This window comes from Styela clava, chromosome 2, assembly GCF_964204865.1.
Source record: "Styela clava chromosome 2, kaStyClav1.hap1.2, whole genome shotgun sequence".
Lineage (NCBI taxonomy): Eukaryota > Metazoa > Chordata > Ascidiacea > Stolidobranchia > Styelidae > Styela > Styela clava.
In genome coordinates this window covers 29,467,446-29,481,966 of record NC_135251.1, presented here as the reverse complement: position 1 = coordinate 29,481,966, position 14,521 = coordinate 29,467,446, and the positions used below count along the sequence as shown (strand labels likewise).

Below are 14,521 nucleotides of genomic sequence, written 5' to 3'. Positions count from 1 at the left end.
TGTCCTTTTCAAATATCAGTTGTGTTTTTGAAACTATCAATTAATTCAAAGCATTATTACAATTTTCTCTATTTCCAGCACATAGTCAGGCAAAATATTGAAATTTTTGGTGTCGTCAAAATAATATTATCAATCTTTCGAAATTGAACTACTATGTTTCAGCATTTTCGGGAGGCACAAAAAACACATGACTTATGCGAATTTTCATCTATTAGTTACCGAAGGTTTTGCAACTGAGCAAATCCAAAACGATCAATGTGGTAATGTTGTGAAACCTCTACCTTGCGTTCAGTTTGGAAATATACTGACCCAGTGGTAAGAGTCAAAACTTTAGCTAAGGGTTATCTTCTGTATTGAATTCACGCATTAACATAACACGCTTTAAATAGATCTAATACATAACCACATAAACATACATAACATACGTAAACGCCGAATGTAACGCTAATTGTCAGCTGCGGCGCACGTAATCTATATGCTTCGGTCGTCTAACGTCTAAAACAAAAATCAAGAACGGATTCGCGGGAACCCTCTCAATGCCACCACTGAATCAAATGCAAACGGGACATACTGGGCCTGATCAGTAAGTGAACCATGAAAACGTACGGTGTGGGGTATTGAAGCAATATTTTTGTTCATTTTGCGCCAAGAAATATTTATACGGAAAAGTTACATTTTTTAATAAAAAATATTGTTGCTGTGTGTGGCCTATCGTCTAATTAAGTTCATTAGTCATTAAACTCAAAACGAGAGAAAAGCAACGGAACAGTCGAAAAACAGTGTATTGGCTTTCAAAATTCTATTGATCGATCGATCGATCCCGTCTGTTTCGTCCCACGACGAATGGATAGACGTAGACCGTTCGCGCTCTATTGGATTTGCTGCTATATAGATCGTTTCTTTGTCAGCGTATTTGTGGGTTGCAACTTTTTTTAGGTAACGCAAAAACGAAAACAACATGAACGAAAACCTTCGAACCCACTGGATATACAGCAAGGTGAGTTTTAGCCTATTTAATCATAACTTTTTAGAATTTGCTATTCTCAGATTTGCCATACATTACATATCCTGCTGCTGATTGTATTTCATATTTCTGTATGTTGTTTGGTGCATTTTGTTACTGTAGCTTTAAATGCTTCGCGGAAGATAATCACATCACAGTATGGTTCGTGTAATGAATGGCCGATTGTTTGGATTCTAATTTTCTTCACGTTCAATAGCGTTGAACTATACCACGTTACTCTTATTGCCTAATCCAAGGATTTGAATCCCAAACTACTGGAATCCAATAGTGAAACCTTAACAAGGTCGATTTACACCTCTCTAAATGGCAATAAACGAATGCTAGACTATTCCAATTAAATTTTAAATTATTATCATCAAATATTGAATTCCGAATTCTTATTTAGGTCCGACACAACATAAATGTTAATCAAATCACTAAAATCCAACGGAATAGGAATTTTTATTATTGTTATCACAGTAAAGCAGATATAAAGAGAACATATGGCGTCTGTGATATGATTGAAATTTAAAACTATTTTTGCTTTTGAGAGAGAATTAGAAATCACCACAGTATTTATACTCATGAATTGTAGCTTGTACCTGGGCAGGCACAGAATTAATAGCAAATAGGAATGCAGTGAAATGGTTTTATGTGACTAATTTTTGTTATAAATACAGACTGGGTGTCGTCAGCGTGAGTGTTATTTGGCCCGCCAACACAAGTACGACAGATTCCGCCACTATCTGACAAGTATCTCTCCATGCAAGTATTAAGTCTTGTGCCATCGCTGACTTCGATGATTATTTTTTGCTCGCGAAGCAGAACTATTATATTAAATATTGTTCAACTACGGACAATGACGAATATTTTTGTCGCTCGCGAAACCTACGGTTCAGTCAGAAAAGCGCAATAGTCATTACGCGATCTTCTCTGTCAACGAGACACTGAAGATAATTATTTGAAGGAGTGAATCCACAACCCAGATTTTCAACTGCCAATAAAAAGGAGTATTAAGGCTGAAAAATAGTGTTATAAGGTATTCAAATCGACACTGGTTTAATTCATGACGACTTTTTTAGATCTCCCTTATATCTTCTCACAATTTAACCCCGCGACTTTGCGTATTGCGTATTGCGAAAGTATGAGCAATACTTTCATCAACGACACCTTTATAACGACTGAAATAATTTTTGGAATTCGCTCGCATTGTGCTAGCTTAGGAATTCAATAATACCACACACGTCAAAAACGAACTCCGGGATGTTGAGGTAAGGTTATACAAATTCTATTTTAGACACTACAAAACTCAAGAAACTCATAAGTTTCTCGTTAAACCCTGTTACGATTTAAACTGAAGATGAAGCACACAATTAATTACGTGCGCAATGTGTCCCCTTTTCGTATAACCATCGCAAAGTACATTTAAGTAAAACGTCTCCGACGGCGGCGCCCAGAATGCTTGCTGGTGTAAAATAAAATTTTATAATATTATAAACACTAGAAACGATTTTCGGACATCCGGGGTATTGCAATCGACTATTTGATTTGAATGCCCATACTTGTATAAGAATATACTTTGCACATATCAGTTTTATAAATATTGTGTTGCACTATTTTGCGTCATTGAATTACTAATTAAAACATGAACGGATTGATACACATAGTTTAATTCAATGACTGGCCGGCATTTGAAACAATGGCAATTTCGTCATGTACTTAATGTGTGATTATCATTCTTATATTTGTTCCGCAGGCATAAGTAATTTTCTGTGTGGAGCAGAAGACTTTTTTAACTATCTCGATGGTAATAAATAGCCAAACGTATTTATAGTGTGCATTGTGAATCTCCCGACTTTTGTTTTATTGTGTTCGCTGGGATTCTGTTTGCAGCAAAATGTGACATTGTACTTTGAATTATATTATTAATTGATTGTAGGTAATAGATTTGGTATTCTTATCATTTAAGTCATGGGCTTTAAAGAATCAATAAAACATACATAACATGGCTAAATATCAAGTGTAATTTCAAATACTAGTCTCCATAATCTTTCTATTCTGTATTTGCAATGACTTCTCATTCTCTTATGTGTATGTTTCAGAGTACTCGACGGTTTGTTGTCTCATGTGCATTGCTGAGTTTCGTATCTGTTTGTGCAAATACTCCAGAAACAATACAAGCTTATCCTGTCTTCAACTCAATCACTATATTTGCTGACATATTTGCTGGGATTGTTCTCTCTGTTGAAATGTTATTCAAAATATATTTGAAAGGAATGATAAAGGTGAAATTTCACACTGCTGAATGTCAGTTGTGTCAATGTATATTTAGTAGAATAATTAAATAAACAATGAAACAATGATGAAAACATAAATTTCTGATTTTCAAACCCTCATAACTTTTTATTGAAATACTTATGGTGAATATTGCTTCAAACTTTGATCAGATATGAGATTAAAGAACACCTATTTTCTTGTAATATCTCCAAATACAGATTTTTTCAAAATTTGCCTTTTTGTCCAGAAACCAAAGCATTATTTTAAAGGCGAAATCTTAATAATAATATTACAGCTTTTGGATGTTAAGCCTGATTGAACGTTCTTCATATCGTATAAGTATAACCAATCTCATTCTTTTATTTCAGGGTGATAAACCATACTTCAAAGATGTTTCTTGTGTGTTTGATTGTGTCGATACAATATTCATATGGATTTCAGTTATGGTGCAGGTACACAGGAATCGAATTTCATCCTTATTACCAGTATTTAATAATTAAACATGTTATTGACAATTGTTGTATATATTATATTTACCTTAGTATAATTGGTTAGAGCACAAAAATCATCTTAAATAATCTGCACAATATACAAACATCACTGTGATTTCAAGTTGAAATTTTCAACTTCCAAAATGTTTTAAGATGTATATTCGGAATATGGAGATAAACAAGTTGGCCCAGTCTTGACAATGACAACACTTAACTACTTGATGAATTCAGTTTTATCGAATGGATATTTGTTTATACTTCAGGCAGTAGAGTTATCCCAGCATGAGCATGAGCATGAGTATGAAGATCCGGAAATTGCTCCAATATTGCCACTTGGCTTATCTCGTGTACCACGCGCTCTTGTAATAATCAGAGCTTTCAGATATTTTCTGTCATCGGGAAGTGGTCAAGTGACCGCAATTGTGCTGTGAGTTGTTATATGCATTACTTTTTTCTATAATTTGATGTACAAGAAGGCCCTTCATATCAGAGTTTTGAAATTCTTAATGTTTTACACCATACTTCTCAAAGATAATGATTCAATTAAGACATTTTTTATTCAATGCTTATTTATTTTGTTTTTTCTGAACGTGGCCTTATACAAGCTTCCACTGATATCTAATGATGTGTGGAGAGCTGCTATTTTTTGAAAAACTGCTAATTCTCGGTTTATCAATGCCCACCCAATCTATTTCACCCTGGGTGAGGTGGTGGACACGGAAATTAAACCAGGAATGTGTGACCTGCAATGCTAACATAGTTAAGCCTAACGCTTTACCCACTATGCCATCATGTCCACCAAAATATGCAAAATTAAATATAGAAAATTTAGTGCAGAAAATGTGTATGTACACAAATAAACACCAAGTTTCTAAAATGGGAATCAGATTCCACTGTTTTTTTAAATTGGTTGGTTTGGATAAAAATTCGTAAAATATTAATCAATATTGAATGATTAAAAACTTTCTTACATTTCAGGCGGGCTAGTCAACATATTGCTGGGGTGACTCTGTTTTTGGTCTTCTTCATTTTATTGTATGGGATTCTTGGTGTTCAAATGTTTGGTGACTTTTCATATCATTGTGTAACAAAAGATACTGATCCTAGGTAAGTATGTAGGCTTGTGCATTCCAGAATAATATATGAAAAGGTAGATTTAGTATATTTCATTTTGGGTGATTTTATATCCTTTACACTCTTAGTTGTGCTCATTTTTCACACTAATCTATGCCAGTCCCCAGCCTTTGCCTCGGTTTTCAACTTATTTTGTTAATGAATATATTTATGGGATGAGCATACAAATAATAAAGTTGGATACTGTTGTAAAATGTCTGCTGCAGTATTACATCACAAAGTACAGTTTTAATTTCTGTACATCTCACACACACCCATTCATAAACAGTTGCCTCTCGCTGCAGTTCAAAGCGCAAAATCATGATAAAGCACATAAATGACATTCATCCATTATTCCCCTAGCCAGAAAAAAACTCCGGCTTGTAAGATTTCTATAGGTATCCCAGGGAAAAGAAAAGATGGCTTAATTATAATGACAAACCATGGCTTCTCGTCTGTTTACCAGTCCATGTCGTGTATGGAAATGGTTAACCAGTTGATTGTTTCAGATGCATGGAATTGATGGTGAAGGGAACCTTAACCGACTATCGCAGTTAGCTGAACCACCCTACGATTTCAAGGATTTTAATAATCTTCTCGCACATAATTATCTTCCCCAAGATTTGAACCTGCAAATCTCGCACAGGGTAATCACAGGTGGGAGGGCAGCTGTATTCCTAGTAATTGATATGACCCGCCAAACCTATTATCAGTTATTAACTTAATAATTTAGACAAGTTCAGATCAATATCTTTAGTCATCAACAATTTAGTATATGTGTTCATAGTAAATGTGAAATGTTTTGTCTAACAACAACTAATATATTATAACTTATGTGAATAAATATAATTGCAGAAATGTCACACTACAAAATCTAGCAATACCAGATACAACATGTTCGAAAAATGATAGCTCGCTCTGTCCAGAAAATATGACATGTATGCACATACATCTTTCAATGAAACAGACGGGATATGGAAGTTTCGATAACATAGGTATGAAGATGGATCAAACTATTTTTATGAAGTTCCTATTGTTATATTTTCCCCTCAAATAATCTTAGGGTTGTGAATTATTTCATCGTCACATGATAGCTCCTTTTCATTGAGATTTATAGCATTTATAATTTAGGATAATGCTCTGATAAATATTCATGTAGCTTATACAAAAGTTAAAAATTGGTCTTATTCTAACAAATCTACTTACTATTCCTGCAACATCATCTTTTAATGTACGCTATTACTAGTAATATAAATGAAATTATTATTAACAAAAAAATAATGGTAGTATCAAAACAATGATATATACAGGGATATATTGTGTAAAAATGTGAATATTTAAATGAAAATGATATTATTGAATTTGAAACTTGATTGCCTGGCTTGTATTTATACATACTAGCATCTAATCCTAAGACATTTGATATTTTATATACTGTGTCAGTCTGTCTGTATGCTTCAGTTGGTATGATTTGAGAAATACAGAACATAAGCAATTGGAAGTGGGGCTTGACTATTGGTGAATTTTTCCAATTTTATATAGACTATATATTAGTGACATGTGGGGATAAAAAAGTTTGTAAAACATGATGTATTTAAATTCAGTAATTGAAGTTGCCGGTATATAGAGGAAATTTTGACCAAAATTGGTAATAGCCTTACTGTATGGGGTGAATATTGAAAACTATTGATTGTTCAGGATAGAATGATTATGTAAACAATATATTTACATTCCATCTACCTTATTTTCAAGCAATCAGCATCAAAACAGTATATGAGGCCGCAAGTCAGGAAGGGTGGATATTTTTAATGTATAAAAGTATTGATAGCTATGAAGATTGGCTTGGATATTTCTACTTCATCTTTCTCATATTTTTCTTGGCCTGGTTGGTAAAGGCAAGTATCATTTTATACTACATTGAAGATTTGTTAGTAAGAAAAAATCTCTCCAATGAAATCAGTTTTTTTAATCATTTCTGATTATATGAAATCTAAAGTGATATGATCAAGTATACTCTTAGTAAATCAAATTTGTCAAATATCTATAGTAAGCAATTTCCATGCCCTTTCCAAGCATACAAATACACCCAATTTGAAAATGTATGAAACATGTTCAATTTTTTCAATATTAATGTTAATGCAGTTGTAAAGGTGACTCTAATAATTCCTGGCGAGACCATTTATTTGCCAATAACAGGGAATATTGTCTTCTGATTTTAGAATGTGTTCATTGCTGTAATTATTGATGCATTTGCCGAAATCCGAGTTCAACTGCATAGTTTATGGGGGAATGCTGGAGTTAATCGATCAACGTCTGCAACACAGGTAGGTTATTTATTAGAGAATGTCCTATATGCTTTTGGCTGTTTTTCTACATTCTCAGTTTTCATTTTATTTATTTAGTAAGCATATTGCTTTCATTAATCGCAGTGGATTGACTATCCAATACAAAAAAGATTTGCCATATTTTATTGATAGTTTATGCCAACTGGGGCAGTTAAAATTTAGTTTTTTCTCATTTTTTTCAGTTGTATGTGACAAATCAAAAGTAACTGCAAGCATTACATTAATTTTGATAATAAATATAACATGCATGTAATTGACCAAAATTTATACATGCTAGCTAAAATATACCTGTGGTTCCAAACCTCTTTTTCAAGCGACCCAAATTCAAAAAAATAAATAAATTTTGTAGTATCTGGCAACCCAATGATATGCTCACATACTGAATGTCATGTAGTGCTTTTGAGGCTGCAAAATTAAATGAATAATATAAAAGAATCATTTATATATGACATTTATTTCCCAGAAACTACCACAAAGTGGTATGGGTTCACTTTAAGCTTCGAAATATTTTATAGTCTTCAATAAGTTTGCTCCAAACAACAAAATATTATTTTTGATGGGTGCGATGCGTATGTGAGTTTATATCTCTAAATAATTTTTTATTACAGGTTTTGTCAACAGAAGGCGAGTCCTGGCGTCTAATTGCTACAGAAGATGTTAGTATTAGAACAGGAATATTTGAAGCGTGGAGACTTGCACTTCATTCACGATATTTCCATATTATGATGCAAGTTGCAATCATTCTCAATGTCAGCATAATTGCTTTTCAGCCCCGACTTGAAGGCGAGAGCAAATGGAACTTCTTCAGTGTGGCAGAGGTTTGTATATTGTTCAAGTTGGCTTTGTGGAATGTCGCGGCATAGAGAAATACTTCGAAGTAAAACACTTGAGATTACATCTGTAAATATCTTAATGACATTGTGAATTGTATGTAGTGTACATGTTCTATTCTTCTGAACTATTATTATGAAGCTGAATAAATTGAATACCTTTTTGTGACAGTGATTTTGGTAATTACCGGTACCTAAATTTATTTTATATCAGTAAACTGACATTGATATAGTAAAGCACCTGTCCAAAATGTTTTTTATATATTCACAATGGCATAACTAGTTCAATTACAGTTGTTTTTGTAGGAATTGTTACTTGGTCATGATTAAGCTCATTTTTTATTCATTTTCAGCTGATATTCACCATTGTGTTTGATGTAGAAGCACTGATGAAAATATGCTGTATGGGCATTATTGGTTATATCATGACGAGTACATGCAGATATGAAGCATTTCTTGCTCTTGGTACTACAGTCAATACAATTTTCAACTTTCCATTCTTGAATAGTTTTCCCGTTCTACGTATCATCAGACTTGTCAAGCTGTCGCCAACTCTTGAAGGTTTTGTGTACAAGGTATTGCTTTATAAATAGGTTAAAATTAAAGATCACATTGCTATGACTGAGAGAAATTCCATTTGTTAAAATGATCTTATATTGAGTCTTCGGGTACAACAAATATTTTACATCGAGCAAAGAGTTTGGAATGGTATTATAGTATTTTTTCTTTTGCATATTAGGCTACTGGGCTTCAGTCTTGGTTGCTCAGTTTTATTTATTACTTTTTTTTCAAGTAAGTTCGATTATGTGGATGACGTTAGAGGATGAATTCTGGCCAATTTAATTCATTTTAAATGTTAGGAGGCTTCTTATTCTCTTACTACCAGGTTGAATGAAAAAATTCTGAAAACTACAACACTTAACTTGCCAGCCTAGTTCAATTCTGATTTAGTCTGTTGTCAAGACTTTGACTGTATGCAACCTCGCCATCATACATCTTGTTAATGTTATGTTAGTGATTTTCAATAATAATCGTTATATATTCAATAACTTGAGATATTTTTCATAAATAGATATTGGGACCAGCAAAAAAAATTGGAGCACTTGTCATTATAACATTTAGTTTTGTGATCTTGATGTCATGTTTCAGTCTTCAAATGTTTTGTCATAAAGAATCTGAACATTTCGGAACATTCCCTCAGGTAATAAAATATTCATGATCAATCAGTTTGAAAAAGATCAGATTAGTACTGTATTGTTAATTTGTATCTATCTTATGTTACTTGAAACTAACTGCCTATTCCTCTCTTATGACGTTGCGCTTGTGGATCCGCATATGTGTGTAATGCAGGGATACCGTGGCCAGGATAAAGATAACTATTCTAAGTAATTCAAGAGTCTTGCTGCACACTAACACAAATTCATTTCTGTGACGTTTTGTCTGAATAAGGTCAGTCTTGAGACAAGACAAGTCTATTCTAACTATGGCAAGAAAGGCGATAGCATGCACATAAATAATGGTAATTGCATTGATGAATGTGTCCTCAGTGGGGAAAAATGAAGATCCCAATGACCGATGGGTTAGCTAAAGTACATGCTAATCAATGGATATCAGACAGTTTAGTTATGAATATATAATAAGTTAGTTAAACGATTACAAGCTATTGTTTCAGAAATCATAGAACAGCATTTGTGAATTTCATGTTGGAGTGAGGTATCTGTATCCCTCTGAAAACATATAGAAGGAAAGCAGTGTTCAAATTATGAATTAATTAATGAATAGTTTATGCATCCCTCAAATTCATTTGTTCTTTTCTTGGAGTTAGGAAAATGTTTTTCAGTCTATCATTATTTCATGATATTAGCATTTTTGTTGAATAAATCGACCTTTGACTCGGCGCTAGGGTGCATCGTGCGTTAGAAATTTGCTCGCAGTTGCACCTATGATTACCTTGTCATGTAAACTCTGTCGGTTATTGCTTCCTCCACTGCCATGCATCTGGAACAAATAACTGGCTAACTAATTCTATAATGGACTGGTATCCCGATGAGAGGCCTCGGCTCAGCAAACAAAATATTGCAGAAATACGTTTATGTTAGTGTACAGTAAGTAGTTATTCATGTCGATATTACGTATACATTTTTTTGCTTATTATCATTGATTTGTGTTTTAGGCTTTTATGTCAATGTTTCAAATTTTAACACAAGAGGGGTGGGTCGATGTGATGCAGGCAACAATGTTTTCTGTCAGTCCTGAAGTTCGAGCATTGGTGAGTACTAAAAGGTACCGTATATATGTTTAACTCCGACATATGGAAATATTCATTCGTAACTTCAATCTTTATTATCTTTTCAAACATAACAGGTCGCCATATACTTCATATTTTATCATTTTTTTACAACAACTGTTGTTGTCAGCTTATTTGTTGCAGTTATTCTTGACAACTTGGAGTTGGATGAAAATGTCAAGGTAGATCTATATTGATTTTATATCAAATAGTTATTCGCTTTTTAGTTTTAGACCTTTTATTGATTTATTCTACTTTTAATTTATTTTGAGAACATATAAGTGGTTTGACTGGGTACAGTTTACAAAATTCAAAATGACCATTCTGATACCATACAATTAGCATCAATATGCAAACTACTTGAAAAGTTTTAGCATGTTGAATCATTTCACTAAATTTACAACAGTCAGTGAAGATTTTTACAAATTATGATATGTAGTTCATTAAGTGCTGTAGTTGTAGATATTGTTCACTTGATTAATTTGCTTTCAAATGTTCCATAGTTGCACCCCATATTGCTTCGTCATACATTTATAGATTAATATTTATTTTGCTTTAATTCCATCAGAGATTTAAACAATTGAAGATAAATGAACAGAGTGTTGACACAAAACAAAAGCTACCTTGGAGATTACGTGTATTTGGGAGATTTCCGTATGTTTCTTCTTTCAAAGTTAATGATAGCTTCTTGTTTGTTCATTAATTTTAATTCTGCAGACACAAAGTTAATACTATAGAAAAACGAATACCGGTATACTGTTTCACAGTTTAAATTTTTTAAGTAAACACTTCCAATTGTGTGTGTGATATCAATGAATATTATTTTTATGTGGAGTAACAGTAATAAGGTAATATTTTTTTTTTTTATCATTTGGCTCTTTTACCGTTCCTCCTTGATCTTGACTGCAGATTCGAAATTCCTGAACTGATTGTAAATGTTGAAATTACTGTCCCTTCATGCTTGGTTGGAGAAATGAAATGTGTCATTAAAAGAGCTATTCCAAGTGACACTACGGGACAATTCCAGAAATTTTGCAAGATGTTAGATTCAATATATTTTCACATTTTCAGCTACATGTTTTGTTTCATTGTTCAATCAGTTGCTTTATTGAATATGTAAAAAATTCCACAAAAGTTACACCCAACCTTACTTAGTAGATAAAAATAATATAGTAAAATATAGCGTGACACTACAGGACGGCAAATCCACCATGCACTAACAGTACGTTGTGTTGTGCTGTAAATTTTTGCGATGGTACAGTAGGAGCCCATAATATTTTCTGGTGAAGTAGCTGAACTACCCCTTTATGTGTTGCTCAAGTTACTTAATGTAACACTGTAAATCCATGCCAATAATGTGCATATTGTATGTGACACTACAAGACGTGACACTACAGGACATTTTTCCACTTCGGAATAGCGGCATCTATCATCTCTTAAAATTCTGGTAATAAATCGTTAAATGGGTGAAGAAATGTTCTACAGCACTGCAAACATTTAAACTTTATTAACTTAAATCCAGTGCGTCAATTCCATATGAAATAACTGTACCACACAATCAAACCCTTTGTGCCAGGAATCATCACAAAATAGGTCAATTATACCAAAATTTCTACATTTCAGGCCATTTTTTAAAAACCATCAAAAACCTGGGTGAAATTTTAAATTGTTCGATGAAATGAATGCAGTCCAATAAATTCCAATGTCTTTTGATATCAAAAATAAAAAAAAATTACTTTACTACACTTTTTAAAAAATTGATGGAATTCGACTTTTGCTTGGAATGGCCCAAAAGCACTTCATCTGCAAAATATAAACTGATCAGAATTAAGACGAACTGCCACGTATTAATCTGTTGTAAGAAAAAAAATCTAAAATATAATTTAAAGTGTTTTTAATTTGTATTCAAAGCATTCAAGGCTGTATCACTTTTGATATTCACTTCAATCTGATGAAAATAAAAAAATTTGCAATGCATAAATTAATGAATTTTAGTTGAAATGCAATTAATTTCATATTACCGGTACATGGTAACCAGAAAGAATGCGTAGATATCCTCTCTTGATCTGAGTTTTGATTGACTGTTTGAAATTTTACAGAAATCGTCCTCAAATGGTGAGTGTTTCATCCCATCTACCTGGTGAATTTCAACTGCCTCGTGTCCGTGAGAGTTACATGAGACAGTTTTTGGAAATAAATCATGCATCAGTTACTACAACATCTACTGCTGTAATAAATAAATCTCAGTAAGACTATTTGGTTGCTTTGGTCGTCTTTATGTAATTATTTTTGTGTTCCTGTCATTAAAGCAACATTACTTACTTACTATTTGCTTGAAAATTTGTATTTTAAAAACTTTTTTTAAAATGAGGTTTAGGGAAATAAATGATTGAAATGTAAGAGTGTTAAATATTAATCCTATAATTCTAGAACCATATATGGTTACAAAGATTTCACTATTAACGCCTTATATAGCAGAAAAATGGCAATTATTTCCTTATTTCATCTTGTCAATGAAATGTTATTCCCAAAATTACATGGCAGTTGCAACTTTTGTGCCTGTTTGATTAATCGTTGCTGTTTTTTCATCTTTATAGAACTGAAAGGAATCTTTCTCTGGCATCAAAAATTACTCGATCACCTTATCTTGGAGCCGCAATTTTAAGTGGGTTGCGAGTACAATTGACAGGTGGGGCTGTGTCACCACGGAATATCAAAAGGACTGAGCTGACAAAAAATACAATACGTAGGAGATCAAGATGTAGGATGCAGCAACAAAATAGGTCTTACATTGCCACTGGATTGGAAAAAGTAATTTTTTCATCTTGTCTTTTGTTGTTTATTAGAAGGTTTTAGTTCTTATTTTTCAAAAATTAATAGAGCGATAAATCGACGTTGCAAGTGTTATTTAGAGGAAGATGATATCAGAGATCGCAATTTATATATATGTTGTAGCCTATGGCCTCGATGCCCATTTTTGTTTTGTATGTATTGTATGGCAACAGTTATTACTGTAGTTCTGTGGTTCTCAAAGTGGGCGTCGCGGCAAACATGTGAGTCGTTTCATTTCCTCTAGGGCGTCGCAAAACTTTCCTCTTTTGCGGAATTGTAACTGCGTTCCATAGAAAAAGTCTAATTCTCGTTGAAATCATGCTTGAGAACTGGAGAAGATAACAAATTTAAAAATTGTAACGTTCAACCTTAATTATATAATCTCTCTAATGTCGCAGATCATTTGATAATCTGTTCCAATTATGACATCACACCGCCTGTGTCATGCATGTCAATAATTCCTCCTAATCCTATTATGAACAAGGACATATCGAGCGATGTTGAGCAACGTTCAGCACTTCGTCTGCGCTTTGGCTCAAGCGAATATTCAATATTGACCCCATGGCATTTTTTCTTCAGGCATAATTTAAATAAAACTCATTGCGAAAGAGGTGAAATTGAATGGTATTTAAAGCGTTTTTCGTGGGGAGTCGCAACTTGAACATATTTTTTGAAGGGCGTCACAATACCAAGAAGTTTGAGAACCACTGCTGTAGTTGTTATTACAGATGCAGATGATTTCAAATAGTGCATGAAACCATTACTGAACATATGCAAACAACTTTTTATAACAACCACAGCAATGCTTTCACACATTTCCTATCAAATTTTATTCTATGAAACTCTGGCAAAAATGTTTTTAATGTCTATAACAAAAGCTAAAACTAACTGAATGGAAGTTTAAACTTCTGCCGTTTTTCAATTATAATTGTTCACATATGTAGCATGGTTGTTCAGATGTGCATTAGTGAGAAATCAGAGATGTCTATATTGAGTGGATCTGCAACGAAGCCAAACATGTATTCAAATATAATGGAGAAGTGCATTGAACACCGAAGATTTAACTGCATTGGTAAGTTTGATATAATGAATAGTGGTATAGGCATAAAATATGCAGAGATGATATTACAAGTTATACTTTAATTCAGTCATTTGCAATAGTTTTATTGTCTGAATTGTATAAGCTATAAACATATATATAAAGGCAAAGTAAAATAATATTCAAAGTGGAGCAAGTTGAATAATGGTGGCAAAGCTAATAGGTATTTAATTCTATTCAAATGATGTACATATATTAATAACAACACTCGGATTTGAATGTAAACTTGCGGAATCCCATGACT

General features: G+C 33.0%; 1 protein-coding gene across 2 annotated transcripts in view; it reads left to right on the top strand.

The window, feature by feature from the left end:
* Window positions 1–626: 626 nt before the first annotated feature.
* Window positions 627–14,521, top strand: part of LOC120336415 (sodium leak channel NALCN-like) — a 32,056-nt gene continuing 18,161 nt past the window's right edge. The window contains exons 1-17 of one of the 2 annotated variants that reach the window (XM_039404089.2): window positions 627–997; window positions 3,106–3,288; window positions 3,649–3,732; window positions 4,035–4,198; window positions 4,750–4,878; window positions 5,740–5,879; window positions 6,637–6,779; window positions 7,104–7,208; window positions 7,838–8,047; window positions 8,413–8,634; window positions 9,132–9,260; window positions 10,233–10,328; window positions 10,424–10,528; window positions 10,915–11,000; window positions 12,446–12,592; window positions 12,944–13,157; window positions 14,136–14,250. In XM_039404089.2, coding sequence (XP_039260023.2) covers window positions 959–997; window positions 3,106–3,288; window positions 3,649–3,732; window positions 4,035–4,198; window positions 4,750–4,878; window positions 5,740–5,879; window positions 6,637–6,779; window positions 7,104–7,208; window positions 7,838–8,047; window positions 8,413–8,634; window positions 9,132–9,260; window positions 10,233–10,328; window positions 10,424–10,528; window positions 10,915–11,000; window positions 12,446–12,592; window positions 12,944–13,157; window positions 14,136–14,250 — 2,311 coding nt within the window. In that variant the 5' untranslated portion in view covers window positions 627–958. The remainder of the gene's footprint in view (window positions 998–3,105; window positions 3,289–3,648; window positions 3,733–4,034; window positions 4,199–4,749; window positions 4,879–5,739; window positions 5,880–6,636; window positions 6,780–7,103; window positions 7,209–7,837; window positions 8,048–8,412; window positions 8,635–9,131; window positions 9,261–10,232; window positions 10,329–10,423; window positions 10,529–10,914; window positions 11,001–12,445; window positions 12,593–12,943; window positions 13,158–14,135; window positions 14,251–14,521) is intronic. The other variant, XM_039404088.2, reaches the window with a different exon arrangement.